General features: G+C 31.6%; 1 protein-coding gene across 1 annotated transcript in view; it reads right to left on the reverse strand.

The window, feature by feature from the left end:
- iglon5 (IgLON family member 5) overlaps window positions 1-25,600 on the reverse strand; it is a 230,566-nt gene extending 204,966 nt beyond the window's left edge. Inside the window, exon 1 of the mRNA XM_051130996.1 lies at window positions 25,128-25,600. Within this exon, the coding sequence (XP_050986953.1) occupies window positions 25,128-25,185 (58 nt within the window). The 5' untranslated portion in view covers window positions 25,186-25,600. The remainder of the gene's footprint in view (window positions 1-25,127) is intronic.
- Between the last annotated feature and the right edge of the window lie 482 nt (window positions 25,601-26,082).

A 26,082-nucleotide genomic window follows, 5' to 3' on the forward strand; every position in this document is an offset into this window, starting at 1 on the left:
CCCAAAAAACATAATAATTGTCATTATTTACTATATGCTGCTATTTATTTATTTATGTATTTATTTATAGTAGTTATAAAATAAATAATATAACTGGAAAATATATTGCCTTTAGGAACTATTTTACCAAAAAAAAAAAAAAAACTGCCATGATTTACTCAACCAAATATTTTATTTTTATTGATTTCTTATATATATTTTATTTTATTTTTTTTGCATTATGTATGCTAAATAAATAAATGCAAATAATATATTAACTAATGCATTTGTAAAACTCAAATTATAGATATAGCAAACATTAATATATAAAATAAAGAATATAAAACTGGAAAGGAACAAAACATTCCCTAAAAACATGACATATGTTGAGTTAAAGAAAATACAAAGAGGAAACAAACAAACAAATAAATATGATTCATATCAAATATAAATATATAAAATGAACAATATAAAATCAGAAAGTATCTTGACTTAAAGGGGGGAGGATTACCTCAAAAAACATAATAATTCTTTCATGATTTACTCTACTATATGCTGCTATTTTTATTTTTTTAATAAAAGGTAAGATACTTTCTAGTTTTATATTCTTTATTTTATATATTAATGTTTAATATATCTATAATTTAAGGGTTTTTACAGATGGATTACTTAATATATTATTTGCATTTATTTATTTATTTATTAATTTACAGCACTTATAAAATAAATAATATAACTGGAAAATATATTGACTTTAGGGGATTTATTAAAAAAAAAAAAAAAAACCTGCTATGATTTACTCAACTAAATATTTAATTTTTAATGATTTATTGATTTTTTTTTTTTGGGGGGGGCATTAACAAGTATGTTATGCTGAAATATGCAATTGATGCATTTTCTCAATAAATATGCAATAATAATGCACAGTATAGAATCTGAACGTTGAATAAAGTTTAGTTCACAATTTATTTTGTTGACATATGCTGAGTTAAAGAAAATAATCCATCTGTGAAAAAAACCCTGAAATTATAGATATATCAAATAAAAATATATGAAACTGGAAAGTGTCTTGCCTTAAAGGAAAAAAATATTATCCAAAATATACACACTACCGTTCAAAAGTTTGGGGTCAGTACATTTTTATTGTTTCTTTCTTTTTTCTTTTTTTTTTTAAGAAATTAATACTTTTATTCACCAAGGATGTATTAAGTTAATAATTAAAAGTTTATTAAAAGTTAATAATAAATAATTTACATTGTTATAAAATATTTACATTTTGAATAAACACTGTACTTTTTAAACTTGTTATTCATGAAAGAATCCTGAAAAAAAAAAAAAAAAAAAAAAAAAAAAAATCACAGGTTCCAAAAAATATTTGGCAGCACAACTGTTGATATTATCCAACATTGATCATTCTAATAATAAATCCGCATATTAGAATGATTTCTGAAGGATCATGTGACACTTAAGACTGGAGTAACAGCTGATAAAAATTCAGCTTTTCATCACAGGAATAAATTCTATTTTAAAGTATGTTCAAATAAAAAACATTATTTTATATTGTAAAAACATTTTGCAATATTACTGTTTTTTTTCTATATTTTTAATCAAATAAATGCAGCCTTGATGAGCATAAGAGACTTCTTTAAAGACTATTACAAGTCTTACTGACCCCAAACTTTTGAACGGTAGTGTGTATATATATATATATATATATATATCTGTCATGATTTACTCTATGCTGCTAATTTTTTTTATATAAAATAAAGAATAGAAATAAATACATATAATTATTTTAAATATATTGCCTGGAAAATATATTGCGTTTAATAAGTATTTTACCCCCAAAAAAACACATTCTGCCATGATTCACTCAACAGAATGCTGATATTTTCTCTTTAACAGTTATAGAAATAAAAAATATAATATATGACATGACATGAATATATAAAGAATATGAAACAGAAAAAAGTATTGTGCCTTAAAGACAAAAACATTACCCAAAAAACATGATAAAGATTCTAAAACAGAATTATTCAAACACATGCTGTCATTTTTTCTTTACAACCGTTATAGAAATAAATAATATAGCATATGACATGACATGAATATATAAAGAAAATAAAACTAAAAAGGAATTGTGTATGACCCAAAAAACATGATTCTTTCATCATTTATTCAGCTGTGCGCTGCTATTTTTTCCTTTACAACAGTTAAGAGTGACCACATCAATCAGGATCCAAGCAGAATAAAACAATTCCCTTTATGTCCTCAATATGAGGGTCAAAATGACAGCATTTTCATTTTTGGATGAGCTATTTCTTTAATATCAGCTTCTGATTGCTATAAAATCCCATCTGCACCTTCACAGCTGGAATATCTAATAAGTGCCTGACCAAGAAAAAAAAAATGGATGGTAAAAATTGTGTATAATATCTCGGTTGGCAAATTATCACACCAGGCACACTTGCCTTGTTGGAATTTAACAATGCTTGTAGCGGATGCCGTATATCTGGCTGCAGACATTTACATGTTTGTTGTCCTCACATATAATGTGAGGCGCTGATAAGATTCTGATCTCTCAGTAACCTCAAATTGAGACTTTTTCCACGGAACGAACCGTGGAGATAAGGCCCGTGTTTTCATTAGCGAGGCATAGCCGAGCTAACAACCACTCATTACCAAGGTAATACGCAGAAGCACCTGCTTATTAGCTGCACGTCTTGCTGGAATGACGTTTTAACGAGAGAAGTGCAGCATTAGGGCCGTAGCGATCCTGACAGCACACGCCGTACAACCATTCATGCCTATACATACGCACAAACTACGGGAAAGACACGGTCAAAATGCAGTTACTCTGCAAAATTGAGTTATGAGGGAATCAACAATGGGATGATTACAGCATTTTACTTTTGTGAGTCAGTATTGTTGCATGTGGAATGAATTTTATATTTTACTTTAACATGTATTTTTCTGCTTATTTTACTGTAAAATATCCTTAAAACAAGCTGAATTTATTTGATTTTTTTTTTTTTCAAAAGTAATAGATATATATTAAATAAAGAAAATTAAACTAGAAAGTATCTAGCCTTGGAGAAATGTTTTAACCTAAATAAATAAATAAATAAATAAATAAGAATTGTGGCATTATTTGGTCAAAACTATCTGGTATATATTTAATATTTGTATATATTTTATATTTCAGTTTTCAGTTAGACTTTTTTACTTATTTTAGAGTAAAAATATCCGTAAAACAAGCAGAATTTATTTTATTATTTTTTTTTTTACAAAAGTAATATGTATATATATATATATATATATATATTAAATGAAAAAAAAATAATAATAGTAATAATAATATTATATATATATATATATATATATATATATATATATATATATATAAAATATAAATAGAACTGGAAAGTAGCTTGCCTTAAAGAAATATACCAAATAACCTAAATAAATAAATAAATAATTGTGGCATGATTTAGTCAAAAGTAGCTGGTATATATTTAATATTTGTATATATTTTATAAAACACTTTTTTTAAACAAATGTAATAGATATATATTAAATAAAAAAAAATAAAATAAAACTGGAAAGTAGCTTGCCTTAAAGAAATATACCAAATAACCAAAATAAATAAATGAATATTAACTGTGGCATGATTTAGTCAAAAGTAGCTGGTATATATTTAATATTTGTATTTATTTAATATTTATTTTACCTTTTTTAACAAAAGTAATAGATATATATTAAGTAAAAATAAATAAATAAATAAAACTGGAAAGTAGTTCGCCTTAAAGAAACATACTAAATAACCAAAATAAATAAATAAATAACTGTGGCATGATTTGGTCAAAAGTATCTGGTATACACTTAATATTTTTATATATTTTATATTTCAGTTTTTAATTAGACTTTTTTTTTACTTATTTTACAGTGAAAATATCTTTAAAACAAGCTAAATTTATTTTACCTTTTTTAACAAAAGTAATGAATATATATATTAAATTAAAAAAATAAAATAAAATAAAACTGGAAAGTAGCTTGCCTTAAAGAAATATACCAAATAACCTAAATAAATAAATAAATAACTGTGGCATGATATGGTTAAAAGTATCTGGTATATATTTAATATTTGTATATATTTTATATTTCAGTTTTTAATTAGACTTTTTTCACTTATTTTACAGTGAAAATATCCTATAAAAAAGTATCCAAAAGTAGACTTTTTTACTTATTTCAGTAAAATTATCCTTAAAACAAGCTGAATTTATTTTACCTTTTCTTTTAACAAAAGTAATATTTATATATAGTAAATAATAAAACTGGAAAGTAGCTTGCCTTAAAGAAATATACCAAAAGTATTTGGTATATATTTTATATTTGTATGCATTTTACATTTTGTATTTTACATTTATGTTTTGATTGTCTTTTTTACTTATTTTACTGAAGAAATATCCCTAGCTGAATTTACTTGAAACAAAAAGACTGATTTTCATACATTACATTTTTTGAATAAAATATTTTGTCTTACTGAATGTGTTTTTAACTTGTTTTTACTCATAACAAGGGACAAAATCTGCCAGCGCATTAAGAAAAAATACACATTCCCTGAAAACTAGCCTTAATATCTTATGCAATGTTTGCTTAAGATATTAATGGTAATACAAATATTACATGCAAAGCCTTAATATCTTATGCAATGTGCTTTTAAAGTACAGTAAATGCAAATTTAAATGATTTCTAAACATTTATTTATTTAACACTGACATTTTATACGACATTGACTATGTATTTGAGATAAAATAGTATAGATTTAAATCAACCATTAATCAGTTATCTGCCATAATATAATAATCATAAGTGGATTATCAATTTTGGACACAATTTTAATATCACTGCAAACAAATAATAGCTTAAAAAAAAATTAAGACAGCTATAACAGGGGCAATGTTCAATAAATTATGATAAGTTCATCTTAAAATAAAATAATCAACTAAATGTTTTTTTTAAACAAACAAACGAACTTTGTTTTAGGGATGTTTAGTAAATACGCTTATATTAAAATATACATTCCCTGCAAACTAGGCTTAACATATTTTGTTTCTTATCACATACAAATGGAAGTAAATGCAAAATTCAAGGATTTTTAAATACTATTAACTGGAAAACAAGTAAAAAAGGAAGCCTTTTTTGCAGTTTATCATGAAATTGCTCGTACTGCCATGTAAGATTTCAGCCAAACAGTATTCAATGCTGCAACTGAGGAAAAACAATGAATGAATCTTCATATTCTCAGTTTAGGCTTCAACTTGTCATGTTGAATCTCGTCAAAGATCAGCAAAGAAATATCCCCCAATACTACGACTGAAAAATGCTTTTTATTTGACAGTGTAAAGTTATAGATCACAAAACAGTTGATTTTTTCCTGGGAATTTAAAGAAAAACTGGCAACGAGACAACATTTAATGAAATGCATTATATGAAACCAATAGTTCTGACTGGGTGAACTGCATTAAAATGACTATAAAACAAATCAATGTAACTCTATGTGGCAAGCTGAACTATAAACTACTAAACAAACAACAAGTTCTTCCTTCTTTGTTTCTACTCCATGTTTATAAGTATAGCAGTATATATACAAGTATATAGCATTCTCCAAGCATTCTCACTCACTGTATAGAGCCGTAATTTTGTGTAATTATTAGGCTTCCAGATCAATCCATCTTGCACTTGTTTATCTCTGGTCTTTGCCACTTTTCAGCACCTCCTTCCCCCTACTCACCATCTGTCAGCTCTCTAAATCAGTTTTTGTTTACAACACCGCTCTCCGCTCCGTCCATCACGTGCAATGCGTGTCGACGAATGGTTTCTATCTGCCCCCATGTTGTCCGTCCCTTTCATTCCCTTTCAGTAACTTTGCACCTTTCCATTTCTTCACAGACACTCACGGGGAGCAGCTGTTGAAATATTTATTGATCTGTGTTTCTTTTCTCTCTCTCTGCTTTATTTATTTTCCACTGTCTCTCTTGCCCTCCTCCAAAGCAAAGCAACAAGGTTCAGCTCTGCCAGCTGTCAAAAATGGAGGAGGGACTCAAATCCTTGATTCGAATCCCTTATTTAGCATGTTCAACTTTCTGGTTTCACAGCAGAGGGCGAAAGTTGGATGGTGATGCAATGGTATGGAGTCTCTGACGGATGCCGGCAGGTGGAGGGTCCTTCGCTGTGAAACAATCACCTTCGTAATGAGTTTTTCAATTGTTCTCTAGTACAAATATCGAAATACCCTTAAAACAAGATGCATTTGCTGTGCAATACATTAAGACTTGTTTTCAGAGAATATATCCTACTGTACTCCAAGTATTCTTAGTTTTATGCTTAAAACAAGCCGGAAAAGAAAAAGTACTTAATCCAAGATATGTTGTCTTTAAACAATACTGAATTTGCATTTGATATCTAAAAATCACTAGCGATTTATTAATATTTCATATTACTACTTATTTTTTAAGTTTATCGGTTTCGAGCGGCTGCTAAATATCTAGTATCGGCCCAATTAAAAATGCATTAGTTGGATATTTAATACTTAATCGAGAACTTGTTTAAGATTGCTGTCATCTGTGATCATTGCAGCAAATATTTAACTCTTTAACAGCATCATTTTACTTACAGAGACCTCAAAATGAATCGTTATCCATGCTTAATGTACATTTTTTAGATTTAATCAACCGATAATTGACCAGTAATCAGTTAACATGCTAACCAATAATCAAAACTATTGATTTGAGGCTTAGTGTGCTTTATCTTTAAGTTTAACAAAGAAAAAAAAGTCTTGATTTAATCAACCGATAATCGACCGATAATCAGTTACTACACTATACAATAATCAAAACTATTGATTTGAGGCTTACTGTGCTTTATTTTTACGTTTATAAGAGAAAATAGTGTAGATTTAATCAACTGATAATCAGTCACTATACTAACCAATAATCAAAACTACTGATTTGAGGCTTAGTGTGCTTTATTTTTAAGTTTAACAGAGAAAACAACATAGATTTAATCAACCGATAATCTACCAATAATCAGTTACTATACTAACCAATAATCAAAACTACTGATTTGAGGCTTAGTGTGCTTTATTTTTAAGTTTAACAGAGAAAACAACGTAGATTTAATCAACCGATAATCTACCAATAATCAGTTACTATACTAACCAATAATCAAAACTACTGATTTGAGGCTTAGTGTGCTTTATTTTTAAGTTTAACAGAGAAAACAACATAGATTTAATCAACCGATAATCTACCAATAATCAGTTACTATACTAACCAATAATCAAAACTACTGATTTGAGGCTTAGAGTGCTTTATTTTTAAGTTTAAAAGAGAAAACAGTGTAGATTTAAATAACCGATAATCAGTAACTATACTAACCGATAATAAAAACTATTGATTTGAGGCTTAATGTGCTTTATTTTTAAGTTAAACAGAAAATAGTGTAGATTTCATCAACCGATATTCAGTTACTATACTAAACAATAATCAAAACTATTGATTTGAGGCTTAGTGTGCTTTATTTTTAAGTTAAACAGAGAAAATAGTGTAGATTTAATCAACCGATAATCAACTGATAATCAGTCACTATACTAACCAATAATCAAACTATTGATTTAAGGCTAGGTGTGCTCTATTTTTAAGTTTAAAAAAGAAAATAGTGTACATTTAAATAACCGATATCAATAAATATACTAACCGATAATAAAAACTGTTGATTTGAGGCTAAGGTGCTTTATTTTTAAGTTTAAAAGAGAAAATAGTGTAGATTTAATCAACCGATAATCAACCGATAATCAGTCACTATACTAACCAATATTCAAAACTATTGATTTGAGGCTTAGTGTGCTTTATTTTTAAGTTTAACAGAGACAATAGTATCGATTTAATCAACCGATAATCAACCAATAATCAGTTACTACACTATACAATAATCAAAACTATTGATCTGAGGCTTAATGTGCTTTATTTTTAAGTTTGAAAGTGAAAATAGTGTAGATTTAAATAACCTGTAATCAGTAGCTATACTAACCGATAATAAAAACTACTAATTTGAGGCTTAATGTGCTTTATTTTTAAGTTTAACAGAGAAAATAGTGTAGATTTAATCAACCGATAATCAACTGATAATCAGTAACTATCCTAACCGATAATCAAAACTATTGATTTGAGGCTTAATGTGCTTTATTTTTAAGTTTAACAGAGAAAATAGCGTAGATTTAATCAAACGCTAATCAGATACTATACTAAATGATAATCAATGAACCGATACTAACCAATAATCAAAACTACTTATTTGAGACTTAGTGTGCTTTACTTTCACACTGAACAAAGAAAATAGTGTAGATTTATTTAAACGTTATTCAGTTATCGGCCATACTATAATAATAATCATAGATTTAGCAATTTTGGATATACATTTAATATCACTGCATTGTTTTACATCACCAAAATATGGTTTCCAGTAAAAACATCAAAATATTTACTTAATATATACTTTACTTAATATAGTATATATCAGAACTTGTTTTCAAAGAATATATCTTAATGTAACCAAAATATTTTTAGATTTAATCCTAAAACTGGGAGAAAAAAAAATACAGTTAGAAAATTAAACTTTTCAAGATATTTCAAGATTTTTTTTTTTTTTTTCAAAACAAGACTGCATTTGCATTTGATCTTGTGTAGGGATGTCTAGAAATGTTTATCTGGAAAACAAAACATTAATACTAATCATAAAACTAGGGATGCAACACATATCGGCACCATGTTGGTAATCTGACAAGTTTTGCGTTTTTTAATAAAGTGATATTGACTACAAAACATTCAACATTGTTTAGCACTGAAAAATTAAATATGCATCGGTTTTTAATATTTAATTATGGGCTTGTTTAGATTCCGTTTTTAGGTCATGCATCAATATTATGGCAGAGATTTAGCTCAAGTTACTCCCATCTTTTATTACAGAGACTTTTTCATTTCAAAATGAATCATTATCTATATTTCACAATGTAAAATATACTGTTGAACTGCCTACATCCACTAAAGCACTACAATATTTATTTGACATTGACAACACTATTGATTTGAGGCTTAGTGTGCTTTATTTTTCATAGAGATTTTCTGTAAATGACCATTAATTAGTTATGAGTCATAAAGTAACAATTAAATACATTTCAGACAGAATTTTAACTAGTGCATATGTATGTTTTCCAATACAAACATTTACTTTGTGCAACATTGTTTTCAGAGAATACATCTCCAAGATTCCCGCTACGCGCCAAAACAAAAGGTGGAAAAGGCCCGTTAAAAGCATTAATTGGGTTCTTCAGCAACATTTGCATCTGTTGGCATGTGCGAACAGCAGTATAACCCACAGAATCAGCAGCCAGAGCGAACACGGTTCAGTCTTCATACCCCGCTGCTCCGAAATCACCATCATTCCACTTTCATTATAGGTCTGCAATGGCGCAATAACTCAACATTAAAAATTACCGCCATTAACTGGAGCACTGAGGAACTGTATGGTGGCAAAGAGTCTAACGACAGCGTTTCCAGGACAAAAACTAACTCAAAGACACACACACACGCACCTATTACCACATACGCCCGGCGCTCGAGTCTAAGCCGTCGCCATTGATTCGCGGCCGAGCACCTTGTCTGCCATAATGAGGACAGGGAGAGTGCAAGGACCCTCCACGTCCCTCAGGACAAAGAGTCCACTCCAATCTCGGCTCTGTCTCCAACCGCGCTCTCTCCGACAGCGCCGACCGCATCTCAAGGACCCGAACCTTATTAGATTGTCTCAGTATGCCAATAGCATTCTCTAAAATGATTACAGAGCGGCAGGAATATGCACATATTTTCCGTTCTTGTCTTTTATTTCTGTGTTTGACCAGTTAGCTTTGCAGCAAACACTAGAAATGTCTGATTTCACCTCACTGGCGGTGCAAATAAGAGCAAAAGAGCCGGCGCACACGCACGCACACATTCACGCCATGCATGGCCGAGCGTGTGCCGAGAATATTTGCGAGCGCGTCTCTCACCCCACTTATTTCTGCCTCTACATCCACTCTGCCGCCACTTGAATGATCCTCTCTTCTGCCGTGTTAAATAAAACATGGGGCTTTTTTCATTATTATTAGAGTGAGGCCATTTCTTCGTGGACATATTCATGCACGAGGGTTGAGCTGAAGGGCAAGGGAGGAACGAGAGATGATAATTAAACATGCTCGTGAAACCAACCCGACGCCGCCGACGACCAGTTTCATTTACATGTCTCTTAGGTTCACTGTAATGAAGACTTTAGGCAATCATCATTATTATTTATTGCAGTTCATCTGACGGCCTGCAAAGGACAATATTCTGTGGCTTCTATGGTGACTTAACCCTTTATCCTCACCTCCAGCTCTGAGTCGCCGTGTGCGCTCACAGATCTGTCATATTTCATTTGTCAAAGGTGGGTCACTGAGAACTCGATGTTCAAATGTCTTTCCGCTACTGGAGCGCTGTTGTCTTTATAGTGCAAATATTTTAGCATTCTTAAACCAAGATACATTTGCTTGAGAAGCAAAATGCTGTTAGATATTAAGTCTTACACTTACCAAAATTGAGTTTTCGCCTAAAACAAGAATAAATAACTGCAAAGAGGTTAAAAAAACAAAATCTTGTTTTCTCTTTGAATTAAGTTTTTCTTACCTTTTCAGAAAAGTAATTTTGCCTTAAAATAAATCTTTCGACTGAACCCTTGTTCTGTGTTGAAAATCCTTCACATAATTTGGTGTTGCCGGCAAAAGAATTTTGTATCTCATTATGCTGTATTATCACCAAATCTTGGATTCAGTCTTTTTGTCAACTATTTTTTGTGTTTCTTTTTGGAAGTGACTAATCATAAGCCTCACTGATTTAAGCTCAGTTTTTGAGTGAATAAAAAGCATTATTTCTGGATAATATTGGCTGGCAATTTCCACTCAAAAACTGAGAAAATTTATAAACAGTTTTTTGTAGGCGATCATTTTTGACTGGGAACGCCACAAGTGTATGAAAGTTGGGGGAAAATCCCCCCAAAAAACCAATAGGTAAAGAAAAATAATCTTGTTTTACATTTGAATGAAGTTTTTCTTACCTTCTCAGAAAAGTCATTTTGCCTTAAAGTAAATCGTTCGATTTAACCCTTGTTCTGTGCTGAAAATCCTTTACATAATTTGGTGTTGCCGGCAAAAAATGCGCGTAAATCTCTTGATTTTATCCATTTTTTCTGGATAATTTTGGCAATTTCCACTCAAAAACTGAGAAAATGTAAACAAAATTTACAAAACAAATTTTTGTAGGCGATCATTTTTGACCGGGAACACCACAAGTGTATGAAAGTTTTGTGAAAACCCCAACAAATTGGTTAAGAACAAGCAATAGGTTAAGAAAAATAATCTTGTTTTTCATTTGAATTAAGTTTTTCTTACCTTTACAAAAAGTATTGATTTAACTCTTGTTCTGTGCTGAAAATCCCTTACATAATTTGATGTTGTCTGCAAAAAATTGCTTGTAAATCTCTCTTTATGCTGTATTATCACTAAATCTTGGATCTTTTTGTCTACTTGTTTTCTTTCTTTTAGCACAGGTTTTGTGTTTCTTTTTAGAACTGACTAATCATACACCTCATTGATTTAAGCTCAATAAAGTGAATAAAATGCATTATTTGTAAAAAATGTTGACAATTTCCACTCAAAAACTCAGAAAATGTATAAACAGTTTTTGTAGGCGATCATTTTTGATTCAACCCTTGTTCTGTGCTGAAAATCCTTTTGTTGCCAGTAAAAATTGCTTGGAAATGCTATTATCACCATATCTTGCATTTAATCTTGTATTCTTTCAATTAGTACAGGTTTTGTATTTTATTTTTTTATTTTTTTGCAAATGACTAATCATAGGCCTCACTGATTTGAGCTCACGCATCTCAGTTTTTGAGTGAATTAAAACCAATATTTGTGGATCATCTTGGCAATTTCCACTCAAAAACGGAGAAAATTTATAAACAGTTTTTTGTAGGCGATCATTTTTGACCAGGAACACCACAAGTGTATGAAAGGGGAAAATCCAAAAAAAAGCGAACAGGTTAAGAAAAATAATCTTGTTTTTCCAGTTGAATTAAGTTTTTCTTTCCTTTTCAGAAAAGTAATTTTGCCTTTAATAAAATAAATATTTTGATTTAACTCTTGTTCTGTGCTTTCCATAATTTGGTATTGCCGGCAAAAAAAAAAACTTGTTTTCTTTCTTTTAGCACAGGTTTTGTGTTCCTTTTTGGAGATGACTAATCATAAGCCTCATTGATTTAAGCTCAGTTTTTGGGTGAATAAAAAGCATTATTTGTGGATAACTTTGGCAATTTCCACTTAAAAAGTGAGAAAATTTATAAACCGTTTTTTGTAGGCAATCATTTTTGACCGGGAACACCACAAGTGTATGAAAGTGGGGGGGAAATCCAAAAAAATAGGTTAAGAACAACTAATAGGTTAAGAGAAATAATCGTGTTTTTCATCTGAATGAAGTTTTTCTTACCTTTACAGAAAAGTAATTTTGCCTGGAAGAAAATCTTTCGATTTAACACTTGTTCTGTGCTGAAAATGCTTTGGTGTTGCCAGTAAAAAAAAAAAATGCTTGTAAATTATTCATTATGCTATTATCACCATATCTTGCATTTGATCTTGTTTTCTTTCAATTAGCACATGTTTTGTGTTTTTTTTTTTTTTGGAAATGGCTAATCATAAGCCTCATTGATTTTAGCTCAGTTTCTGAGTGAATAAAAAGCATTGTTTGTGGATAACTTTGGCAATTTCCATTAAAAAACTGAGAAACTTTATAAAGTTTTTTTGTAGGCGATCATTTTTGACTGGGAACACCACAAGTGTATGGGGGGGGTCCCAAAAAATAGGTTAAGAACAGCCAATAGGTTAGGAAATATAATCACCATCATCTTGTATTTGATCTGATTATGTTTTGTGTTTCTTTTTTGGAAATGACTAATCATAAGCCTCACTGATTTTAGCTCAGGTTTTGAGTGAATAAAAAACATTATTTGTGGATAATTTTGACAATTTCCACTCAAAAACAGAAAATTTATAAACAATTTTTTGTAGGTGATCATTTTTGACCGGGAAAACCACAAGTGTAGTATAAAAGTGGGGTTAGGAAAAACCATTAGGTTAAGAAAAATAATCTTGTTTTTCATCTGAATTAAGTTTTTCTTACCTTTACAGAAATGAATTTTGCCTTAAAGAAAATCTTTCGATTTAACCCTTGTTCTGTGCTGATAATCCTTTTGTTGCCAGTAAAAATTGCTTGGAAATCTCTCATTATGCTATTATCACCAAATCCTGAATTTGATCTTGTTTTCTTTCAGTTAGCACAGTTTTTTTTTGTATTTCTTTTTGCAACTGACTAATCATAGGCCTCACTGATTTGAGCTCATGCACCTCCGGTTTTGAGTGAATGAAAATTTTGGCAATTCCCACTCAAAAACAGATTTTTTTTTTTGTAGGCGATCATTTTTGACCGGGAACACCACAAGTGTACAAGTGAACATCCCAAAAAATAGGTTAAGAACAACCAATGGGTTAAGAAAAATAATCTTTTTTTATTTGAATGAAGTTTTTCTTACCTTTACAGAAAAGTAATTTTGTCTTGAAGAAAATCTTTCGATTTAACACTTGTTCTGTGCTGAAAGGCCTTTACCTAATTTGGTATTGCTGGTAAAAATTGCTTGTAAATCTCTCATTATGCCATTATCACCAAATGCATTCGATCTTGTTTTCTATCAATTGGCAGAGGTTTTGTATTTCTTTGTGCAACTGACTAATCATAGGCTTCATTGATTTTAGCTCATGCACCTCAGGTTTTGAGTGAATAAAAGACATTATATGGGTATAATTCTGGCAATTTTTACTGAAAAACTGAGAATATTTTCTAAGCAGTTTTTGTAGCCGATTATTTCTGACCGGGAACACCACAAGTGTAAGAAAGTGGGGGGAGAATCCAAAAAAAAGCAGGTTAAGAATAACCAATAGTTAACAAATAATCTTGTTTTCCATTTGAATTAAGTTTATTTTGTTACCCTATGAGGCAGGTATTTTTTTCTAATTTTAAGCATAAGCTTACTTAATTTTGATACATTTTGTCAGAAAACAAGTCATTTTGCTTTGGAAGTAAACGTATCTTGATTTAACCCTTGTTCTGTGCTGAAAATCCTTTACATCATTTGGTGTACCTGGTCAAAAACGGCTTGTAAATCTCTCATTAAGTGATATTATCACCAAAACCTTGACTCAATCTTTTATCAGCTTGTTTTCTTTCAATTAGCACAGGTTTTGTGTTTCTTTCTGGAACTGATTGAACATAGGCCTCATTGCTGAGCTCATGCATTAATTGTGGATAATTTTGGCAATGTTCACTTAAAAACATTTTGTAGGCCAGTTATTTTTGACCGGGAAACACCAGAAGTGTAACAAAGCAGAAAAAAAAAAATCTCAAAAATGTACAAAAGCAAGTTATAGTCCAATGTGATAACAATAACTAGTACTTTTGGGAAAAAGAAAAGCTTCACCAGGTCAACCAGAGCGAAACACAACACGAGGGTTAATAATGTTTACATATTTCTACTGGAAAACAAGACAAAAATACTGAGTTTGAAAATATTTTTTTGCAGCAAGGCACCTGAAGCAGCTCCTTAAAATGCTAAAAGTGTGCTCATCAACGACAGGCGTCTGGATGTACGCCACTCTTCTCAATCATTTGATGAATTAGTGCTGTCATGATCACTAGAAAATGCACACAAACATCTCTTTTTAATGAAATTCAATTGCACTAGGCAAATAGTGCTCCAAATAGTGTTTTTCTGAATTTATAACAAGCCTCATGTGCAATTTAAATACTCACGGCTCAATGCTAAACCAGCGTATTTAGCATTTGTTTTTGCTGGATTCGGTTCTTAAATACAACGCAGGGTTTTGCATTGAAATAACATGGTGCAACTGGTAAATTCACTCAGAATGTTTACATGATCACAAAATTTTTTTACATAAATATACAGTTTTGTGTTTATACTATCATTTAAAGTTTAATGAGGCAAGTAAATTTTGCAAATAAAAAAAAGATTTTATTAGACGCATTTGCATAGAAAGGAGGCATATTCACTCTGAAAGGAATAATGACTTCATTTAAATACTCACGACACACAACTATTAACATGCATGATTGGTACAAATGTTTGCCTCACTGTGTTTCTTTTAGGAAAATGTTTGCACAACCATTAGAATATGCACAAACATTTCTTTTTAATAAAATCCAATTGCACTAGGCAATAGTGAAATTATAACAAGCTTCATGTGCAATTTAAATGCTCACGGAAAACGCATTTTTGGTGCATTTAGTATTTAGCTAAACTGTTCTTAAATACGAATTGACATGCTAAAAAGGTGCAACTTTTTGTGCAAATTACAAGAAAGGTACACAAATATACCGTTTTTCATTTGCTTTTCCTAAGTAACTGCAATGTTAGATGAATAAAGTAAATTTTGCAAATAAAGTGCATTCTATAAACCACATAAAGTAGGGTAGGGAAATGTTTTTAATGTAGGATGCTCAAAAAAAAAAAATATATATATATATATAACAAGCTTCATGTGCAATTTAAATGCTCATGGAAAATGCTTTTTGGTGCATTTAGTATATAGCTAAACTGCGGCTGGTTCTTAAATACAAATTAACATGCTGAAATGGTGCAACTTTTTAACTACAACGTTAGATGAATAAAGTAAATTTAGCAGATAAAGTGCATTCTATAAGCCACATAAAGTAGTAGGGAAATTTTTATGTTTTTATTTTAGGATGTTCCAAAAAAAAAAAACTAAATGCAATTATAGCAAGCTTCATGTGCAATTTAAATTTAGTATTTAGCTAAACTGTGGGTTTTTAAATACAAATCAACATGCTAAAATTGTGCAACTTTTTGTGTAAAGTTGCATGCTTTGGTGATGCTTGGGAGCCTAATTAACATTTATTCCAAGAAAATATGTGTACCTTACGGTTGCAAATGTTTCCTTTAGAAAAATGTTTGCACAATCATTTTTGGTGCATTTAGTATTTAGCTGAACTGTGACTGAATCTTAAATATGAATTAACATGCTAAAATGGTGCAACTTTTTGTGCAAATTACAAAAAAGGTACACAAATATACCGTTTTTCATTTGTTCTTTTAGAAACATTTAGTTTTTTTAGTTACATTAGTTTGCACAATAACTAATAAATGCACACAAACATCTCTTTTTAATAAAATCCAACTGCACTAGGCAATAGTGAAATTATAACAAGCTTCATGTACAATTTAAATGCTCACAGAAAATGCATTTTTGGTGCATTTAGTATTTAGCTGAACTGTGCACACTAGGTGGCGCTCACAGGTGCATTGTTGCTTTTAAGAACTAAAAGAAGATGACTAAAAACATGAAGAGAGATATTAAAATGACAACAATGGATATATGCAAGATGATCTTGGGTTTGAATGCAGTCAAAGTGTGCATGTAAATAGCGCTTTAGTGAATAAAACACATTCTATATGCCTCATTTGCATAAAAAGGATTGTTGAAAGGTATAATGGCTTAAATCAAATGCTCAGCAAAACGCTACTGCAGCACATTTAGCATCTGGTTGAGCTGGACTGCGGGCAGTTTTTGAATAAAATGCAGGGTTTCGTGCTGAAATAACATGCTAAATGGTTTAGTATCTGTGGGGAAATGTTTACAAATCCTCTACGGCTTGATTGCCTTAGCGACACATTTTAAAAAGTCCAGATCGCCAAAAAAAGCACCATCTGTCAGCGCCGTTTCCAACAGGTGTAATAAGCAACCTCGGGCTCGAAGCCCAACGCGATCGAATCAGCCCACCCCGCCGATGCGATTACGTCGATGGCTCCTTCCCGCTAAACGCGCAGGCCAGGTCTGATGGACTACGAGCCGGCAACAAAAAAGACGAACAGATCCAGAAAAGACACAGAGCCACAGAATCCGAGCAGGGCCAAGCCTGGAGAGCTGCACATGGAAAAAGATAGGAGCCAGTTTTGAAAGACGAGGCATCTGTTTCGGCTGGCAGAGGATGGATTTCATTGCGCTCTTTCTGCCAGCCAACCATCTTGGTCCTGCAAAGGGGGAGACAAACGAACACAAACCGTCGCTTTGACCCTCTTGCCCCACCGTGTACCGCATTAACGTGCAAAATTGGTTATGATCTACTGAACAAGCCATTCACCTGGTCCCCGCTGCCTGCCAACACATGATCTCTGCTTTTTCTGCTGAATTTTGTTTTCAACAGGTGGTTTTTGGAAAGTTGCATGCTTTGGAAATGCTTAATAACTTTTATCGCAAGAAAATATATGTACCTTAAGGTTGCAAATGTGGATTAGCAATAAAGTAGTAGGGAAATTTTGTGTTTTTTTATTTAAAAAAAAAAAAAATGCAATTATGCATTTGGCAGATGCTCTAATCCAAAGCAATTTGGAGTTTATTCAAAGTCAAGCATACTTTAAGGACAAGTTGCATGCTTTAATGACACTTGAAAGTGTAAACAAGTTTTATTCCAAGAAAATATCAGTAACTTAAGGTTGCAAATGTGGATTAGGAACAAAAGCAGTAGTATAATTTTATGTGTGATGTCCAAAAAATACTACAAATAAAATAATAATAATATCTTTAAGGAGAAGAAAATACAGCTGATCTAAATATATTTTATAAGGTTGGTAGTAAAATAGATAATTAAATACATAAATACATACATACAAGCATACAGGCATATATGCATACATAAAACATTTAGGCATTTGCCAGTTGCTTTTATCTGAAGAGTTTTTCAAAGATAAGATGCAAGCTTCAAAAATGCAGATGCTCTAATCCAAAGCAATTTGGAGTTTATTCAAAGTCAAGCATACTTTAAGGACAAGTTGCATGCTTTAATGACACTTGGAAGTATAAACAAATTTTATTCCAAGAAAATATCTGCAACTTAAGGATGAAAAAAAAAAAGTTTATATTTTTTAAAGAGAAGCCAATTTATTATAGGTGATCTAAAAATATTTTATAAGGTTGGTGGTATATATTTATTTATTTATGCATTTGCCAAATGCTTTTTTTCTAAAGAGTTTTCCGAAGACAAGATGCATGCTTCATGATGGGCACAAATAAGTTTTATTCCAAAAAAACATCTGTAATTTAGGGTTGCAAATGTGGATTACGAATAAAAGCAGTAGTGAAATTTTATGTGATGTTTAAAAGTATTTTATAAGGTTGGTGGTAAAAAAAAAAAAAAAAAAAAATAAATAAATAAATAAATAAATAAATAAATAACATTTCTGCATTTGCCAGATACTTTTATTTAAAGAGTTATCACAAGATGCATGCTTTGTGATGCTTCAGAGGTTAAATAAGTTTTATTCCAAGAAAACATCTTTTAATTAATGTTGCAATTGAGAATTAGAAATAAAAGCAGTAGTAAAATTTCATGTGAGTTTATGTTTTTTTAAAGAGAAGCCAATTCATTATAGGTGATCTAAAAATATTTTATTAGATTGGTGGTAAAAACTAAATAAATAAATATTTATTTATGCATCTGCCAAATGCTTTTTTCGAAAGAGTTTTCCAAAGACAAGATAGATGCTTCATGATGCTTGAGAGGATAAATACGTTTTATTCCAAGAAAAAATCTATAATTTAGGGGTGCAAATGTGGATTACGAATAAAAGCAGTAGTGAAATTTCTTGTTTTGTCCAAATAAAGTTAATATTTTTTAAAGAGAAGCCAATTCATTATATTTTATAAGGTTGGTGGTAAAAGAGTTTTCCAAAGACAAGATGCCTGCTTTGTGATGCTTCAGAGGTTAAATAAATTGTATTACAAGAAAACATCTTTTAATTAATCTTGCAAATGTGAATTAGGAACAAAAGCAGAAGTGACATTTTATGTGTGATGTCCAAAAAAAAATAAAAAAATAAAAAAGCCAATTCATAATAGGTGATCTAAAAGTATTTTATAAGGTTAGTGGTAAAATAAACGAATATATATATAATAAATAAAATGAATGCATTTGCCAAATGCATTTATCTAAAGAGGTTTTTAAAGACAAGTTAATGTTGCAAATGTGGATTAGTTATAAAAGTTGTAGAGAAATTAGGTGTGATCAAAAAAATATCTATTTTGTTTGAAACAAGCATTAAGGGTGATCTAAAAATATTTTATATGGTCAGTGGTTGAAAAAAAATGCATTTATGCATTTGGCAGATGCTTTTATATGAAGCAATTTAAAGTTTGTTCAAAGACAAGCATACTTTAAAGACAAATTGCATGCTTTAATGATGCTTGAGAGCGTAAACAACTTTTGCTCCAAGAAAATGTCTGTACCTTAAGGTTGCAAATGTGGATTAGTATGAAAAGTAGCAGTGAAATTTTATGTGTGATGTCCAAAATAAAGTACATTTTTAGAGAGAAGCCATTATGCATTTGGCAGATGCTTTTATCTAAAGCAATTTGGCGTTTTTCAAAAACAAGTTGCGTGTTATTATTAGGAAAATATCTGTAACTTAAGGCTGCAAATGTGTATTAGCAATAGAGTGTCCAAATGAGATAAAATTCATGATTGCATCATTAATATCAATAATATCAGCAGATTTTTACCATTCTAACCAGTTAGCAATTCAAGAGAAGATGCCAGTGATGGCCTAAATTTAACATGCACACAATATCGTTTCTACAGTATCTGCATTGCAAGAAATGCAAAGACAATGAGAAATGCTTCATACCACGACAGGGAAATTCTACATCATTAATCCTCGCTTCAGTTAGTCCACATGAACCATACGAACCAAACAAATCGAGCTCTGACGTCAAACAGACTTGAGTCTGCAGCAAAAGTTCTCGTGTGAAAGCGCCCTCAGATACCCTGCAGGGACTTATTGTGTTGCAGTGTGATTAGTATTCACCATGAAAACAAAATGTCGAAGCAAAATATGCCCTGCAAGACAAACAGAATAAATGCAATCTCTCCCTCTCTCCCCATTTAAAGCAATTAGTCTCGAAAAGACAATTAAACAGATACCGATTCATGACTCGTTTTGGAATACTAACAGGTGCAGGAGAACTCTCATCTTTGATATTTTGTTAACTTTCTGACTCGCCTAGGTCAGTCAAGGCCACACCGTGTTAATTCGATTACATAAAGGCCGCTAAGCAGCCTCTGTCGTTTCAGGGCATCTGTGTTGGGTCAAGGGGAAACGGTGATGCATGTTGCACTAAAGTGTGGGTCACGTGACCTGCTCAAGGGTACAAAACCAGGGCAGAGAACCAGAAATCTTCCAGCTACTGGTGCGCTGCCCACAACCCCACTGCGGCATTGTCAAATAAGTCCTGGTAATGTTGAGGAAAGAATGAGCTAATGGAACTAAACACGTTTCGAGAACAGGAACCCCTCTGCCTTTGATGTAGAGACTAATGAGTCTTTTGCATTCTTGAGTCATTTGCATAAAAGTACCGTGGTTGGCACCGAGGTACAAGGATGGTATCAGTACTTTTTGAAACTGATAAACTCCATAGAAGAACCAACTTTGGTTCCTCAAATAACCTTTCAAGTGAAGAGTTCTTAAAAGAATCATTTGTCTTAGTCAGAGGAACATCTATAAATGACCTTTCGTCCAATGAAAAGATTCCATGGATGTTAAAAGTTCTTCATGAAAGCATCAATGGCAATAAAAACCCTTTATTTTTAAGAAAGAACACTCAAAATTCTTTTTTGGCATCTATATATGATTCCATAAAAAACTTTAAATATCAATAGAATCTTTTCATTTCACAAAAGGTTTTTTAATAGTGGAAAAAAGGTTCTTAAAATAAAATAAAATAAATACTATTTAAAATCAGTGGCATAAAAGAACCTTTATTTTTAAGAAACTATACTCAAAATGATTTTTTTTTTGGCATCTATGATTCCATAAAAAACTTTTAACATCAATGGAATCTTTTCATTTCACAAAAGGTTTTTTAATAGTGGAAAAAGGTTCTTAAAATAAAATAAAATAAAATAAAATAAAATAAAATATTTTAAATAAATGGCAATAAATAACCTTTATTTTCTGGAAAATTCTTTTTTGGCATCTATGATTCTATGAAGAACTTATAACATCCATGGAATGTTTCCATTTGACAAAAGGTTCTTTAATAGTGGAAAAAGGTTATTTAGATTATTCAAATAAAATAAAATAAAATATTTCTTTTAAATCAATGGCAATAAAGAAACTTTATTTTTAAGAAAGTACACTCAAAATTCTTTTTTGACACCTATGATTCCATGAAGAACTTTTAACATCCATGAAATCTTTCCATTTCACAAAACGTTCTTTAATAGTGGAAAAAGGTTCTTAAGATTATATAATAATAATAATAATAATAAAATAAATGACAATAAAGAACCTTTATTTTTTTAAAAAGTACACTCAAAATTCATTTTTGGCATCTATAATGCCATGAAGAACTTTTAACATCCATGTAATCTTCTTTAATAATGGATAAAGGTTCTTTAGATTATTAGAATATTCTTTACACTAAGAAAAAAAGGTTCTTTAAAGAACAGAATAAGGTTTAGGGTACCAACATTTTTTTATATGGCATTTTATATGCAAAACCCTTTTATTTCAAGTAAATATTCTATTATGCTCTTAAGTAAAGGTTCCAAAAGGTTGGAGGCTTTATTTAAGAGCATACCAGAATATTTTCTTGAAAAAAATGACTAAAACATAATCTTGGTACAATTTCTAAAAGAATAAGACACTGTACTTTTTTGACCAGTGAGGTCTTGGCCTTTTAGTTGTTTTGCTCTCTACAAAACAAACTTATTGACAGGTGGATGGAAATATTTGCAATTTATTGAGGAAAATGGATGCAGGAATTACTTTCAAACTGTTTACACACATTTTGCTACTAAATAAAAAAAAAAAAAAAAACAGCAATTAATTAAACATATTGCAATATGAATTTCAGACGCATACTGAAACAGTATTTTTTGTAAAGCATTCAAATAATCTTTATTCACATCTTTGAAAGATCATCATTTTTTAAATATAAAAACGTGCTTCTTTTTTTCCCCAAAGTCTAAATCTGTCACAAAGACAGGGGTGATGTTTCATAACACCTATTTCAGTGACATCTGTCAGAGAAATCTTATGTGTGATGCTCAAAAAAAAAGAAGTGTTTCAGTATTTTTAAAGAGACGGCAATTCACTATAAGCGATCTAAAAATATTTTATGAGGTTGGAGACATAAAAATATATATTTATGCAATTGCAAGATGCTTTTTTTGGCAGACAATTCATATTTTATTCAAGCGTTTTTGAGGAGTGACCAGCTAACAAAGTTACTCAAGTAAAAAATATTTTGCTTAATCAGATTCTGCACTTCAAACTCAGACGGATGGATGGAAGAAGCAAAAAAATAATCGATGTTGGAAAGGCCAGCAACTGTGAGCGAGTGTAAATTATGTGGTCACTACATATCAAATTATCAGACGCCTGAATCAATTTCCCTTGTGCAGAACTGCTGAATTGTGAGAAAAAACCATAATGAGTTTCAGACAGATTTTCCCCAGAGCAAACATCATCAGCACTGTTGAGTCTGAGGGAGAACAAACTCTCAGGGTGTCTAGTTTACCCCTCCCACCGTCCAAAACACACGCTGACATGAAAATTAAAACATGCTCTTCACTCGCACAATGTCACACGTCCTTCAACATATCCATTTTGCGAGCTTGCAATGTTAAAGGAACAGTTCGACCAAAAGGGAAAATCCTCTAATTATTATTTTCTTTCTAAGGAACACAGAAGGACAAATTTGCATGCACAAAAATAGCTGCATGAAGATACTTCTAAATAAATAACAACAGAATTTTCTAGTTTGCATGGGCTGTTACTTTAATCTCACATTGATCTGTGCATCAGCAGCACTGGCGTCAAATAATGAGAATCCATTCTGATTAACAAACGATTTATGCAAGCTCTAATAGGTGGGATGCATACACCGAAGTGTATTTTTGTACATGCAAGAGCTGCAAAAGACGCTTTACACATGGAATTCTCTGTCAGAGGTTTGGCGCCCGCATGGAAAAAAACTCCCCCCACAGGGCAAGACTGATTAAATTTGTGCTCATCATGGTAAAGGGCTCAAAAAGTGGAATCAAACATCATTTCAAAGCAAGTATTCATCCATTCACAGCACACCGAGAGCTATTATTCCCTCCCTGATGCCCCATGCGTTCTCTGACAGATCAATAATACAACAATAGTACTCCAAACCCATACGAATCACCCAGTGGTATCTGGTTTTCTTCATCTTTCTGATATTAACCATTTCGCCAAGTACGACTGTCTCAGAACATTCACAAAGATGAGAGCTTGGAGTAGATGTCAAACGCAAATCACACAGCACTTTTTCAACAGCTAGTGTCAAAACTGCAGCAACACAGCGTTTGTTTCTGCTGTGAGATTATCATCAGGTTCACATTTTGCCATTTACTGAAAATATATTAAGTAATTTGCATCATTCATTTCAGAGGAAATCAGAGGCAAGTAATTGCATGTAGATAATCAGCGTGACCGTATTCACAAACAATCAGGTTGAAATGAATAGGCCGTGTGCATTAAAATTATGAAATTATAAATATACAATTAAAAATGAACAATTATTGCAATATAATTATAACAACAAAAGCATTAATAAAATATTCACAATGACTCGTTATTAATATTTAATTATTATTATCATTTGCATATTGTACATCAGTCACTTAAAAGTGAAAAATAATTATTATCGGTTTGTGAATATCGGTTGAACCGATAAATGCCACACCACTGTCTATTCAACATTAAAATGATAAAACTATAAATATAAACTTAAAATGTCAATTAAACAGTAAAATATGCTAATATATTAACAATGACTATGCCGATATAATATACAGCAACAACAAAAGCAAGAATCACAACAGCAATAATAAAAAATCATGATGAGTCACTAGCATCAGGGTTATTGAGTTATATATGCATATTAAAATCAGACATTTACATATAAAAATAACATCAGTTTCTAAATATCGACTCTACCGATAAATGCCACCTCAACACTGTTACACCACTGTCTGCTCAATATTAAATGTATAAAACTATAAATATACTTAAAAGACAATTAATATTAATATATGCTAATATAAAGACCATAAATGTGATGATAATATAGCAAGAACCACAACAGCAATTATAAAATATTCATGATGAGTCACCAGTCTAATGGTTGTTGCTTAATTATAATTATATGCATACTGCGTATCAAATAATTAAAAATAACCATTATCGGTTTATGAATATCGGGTTTACTGATAAACGCCACCTGCTGGATCTCTAAAGTATAGCACCCAACAATGGCATCAAACCCTTATGCAAAACAACTGTGCTTATGATATTATGATTTAGTGAATTAAAATATTATAAACATAAAAACAAATTTAATACAATATCTTTAACAATTAAATATGCCCATGCATAATTAAAAAAACAAAAATAAAAAATAAAGAATTAATATGAATATATTAACATAATTATTAGTGTAAAATAATTTGTGTTTTTATATATAAATATGTTAAACAGCTGTTTTGCATATTGGTTATTATCGGACACCTAAGAAAAACAAACCTATCCATGTCGGTCATAAGAAAAAAAAAAACAATACTGGTGTCAATATCTGTAAAGGCATCCACTGACTTGTTACACACAGCGATAGAAGCGAGGAAAGCCGTGTTTTTTCCCCCTAAGTGTTGATATGCAGAACTCGTGTGTTGTGGAGCGCACTTGTCTCTATGATTTGATCACACACGCATACACACACACACATGATTCATTGGCAGGTAGACCCCCGGAGCCGCATTAGTATTCCACTCCAGGTCCCAGCAAAGAATGAAGCAAGGAACGAGTGAGAAACATGTTCTCTACAGAAGAATGCTTTAAGAATTGCAACTTACCTTTCCACAGCAACGCCAAGAGCAAAGCGAGTGCGTGTCGCAACATTGCGCAGCTCATGTTTTGAGTTGATTGTTTGTTATTTCTCTGTGTCAGTTCTTGCAGCAACAGTCCGTTTTTTATCTTCTGCGAAGGGGAACACGCATAAACCGCAGTTGTCCGTCCGTGTGTCCTATTTCACGAAACGTCCGCAGTCTACAAATCTTCCAAGTGTGTCAGGAGTGCCACAAGACGGGTCGATTTTCCCAAGTGACCCTTTGCAAGGAGACCAAACACAATCTGTTGGCGTTTGGAGTGCTAGGGAATATAGAAATAAATCCTTGCGCGAAAAAAATATTATATGTACCTCCTCAGATTTTTTTCTTCAATACAAGGGCATCCACAGAAAAAGAGAAAAGCGACAGTTGAGATGGTTTAGTGGGATGTTGTGTGCTCTAACGATCTGTTCAGTGAATCAGAATCACTGTGCATCGCTTCAGAGCGGAGCACGAAAGATGCGTCTGATTGACAGCTCAAGGAGAATGGCCTCCGCCAATCAGCGAGCGGCAAGGAAGTGGGCCGGGCACCAAGGAGGAGATTCGGCCAATCGTGTGCGCGGAGGGGCGGAGCCTACAAGAGCGCTATGATAATATAAGGTGATTTATAGCACGCTCAGTGCACTGCAGTACTGGAGGAAAGGTGTTTGCGTGGACATGCACATTAGTGGTTTATGTTCTCTACTGGGAGAGGTGATTTGCGTGGGGAAACTTAGCAGAGAAGTGTTTAGATATAACGTACTTGAATTACTGGGTCATTCCTAAAGTGCGGCACATGTTTGTGACTCAAAAGGCTGAGTAAAATATTAAACTCACAAATCGAAAAAGACGAAAATCATATTAGGTTGCAAATTTGGTTTGAGTGGATGCTGTTGTTTTGCCATGTCCTCAGCTTCTAAAATAAAAAGGTAATCTGTTCCTA

This window comes from Labeo rohita, chromosome 16, assembly GCF_022985175.1.
Source record: "Labeo rohita strain BAU-BD-2019 chromosome 16, IGBB_LRoh.1.0, whole genome shotgun sequence".
Classification (NCBI taxonomy): domain Eukaryota; kingdom Metazoa; phylum Chordata; class Actinopteri; order Cypriniformes; family Cyprinidae; genus Labeo; species Labeo rohita.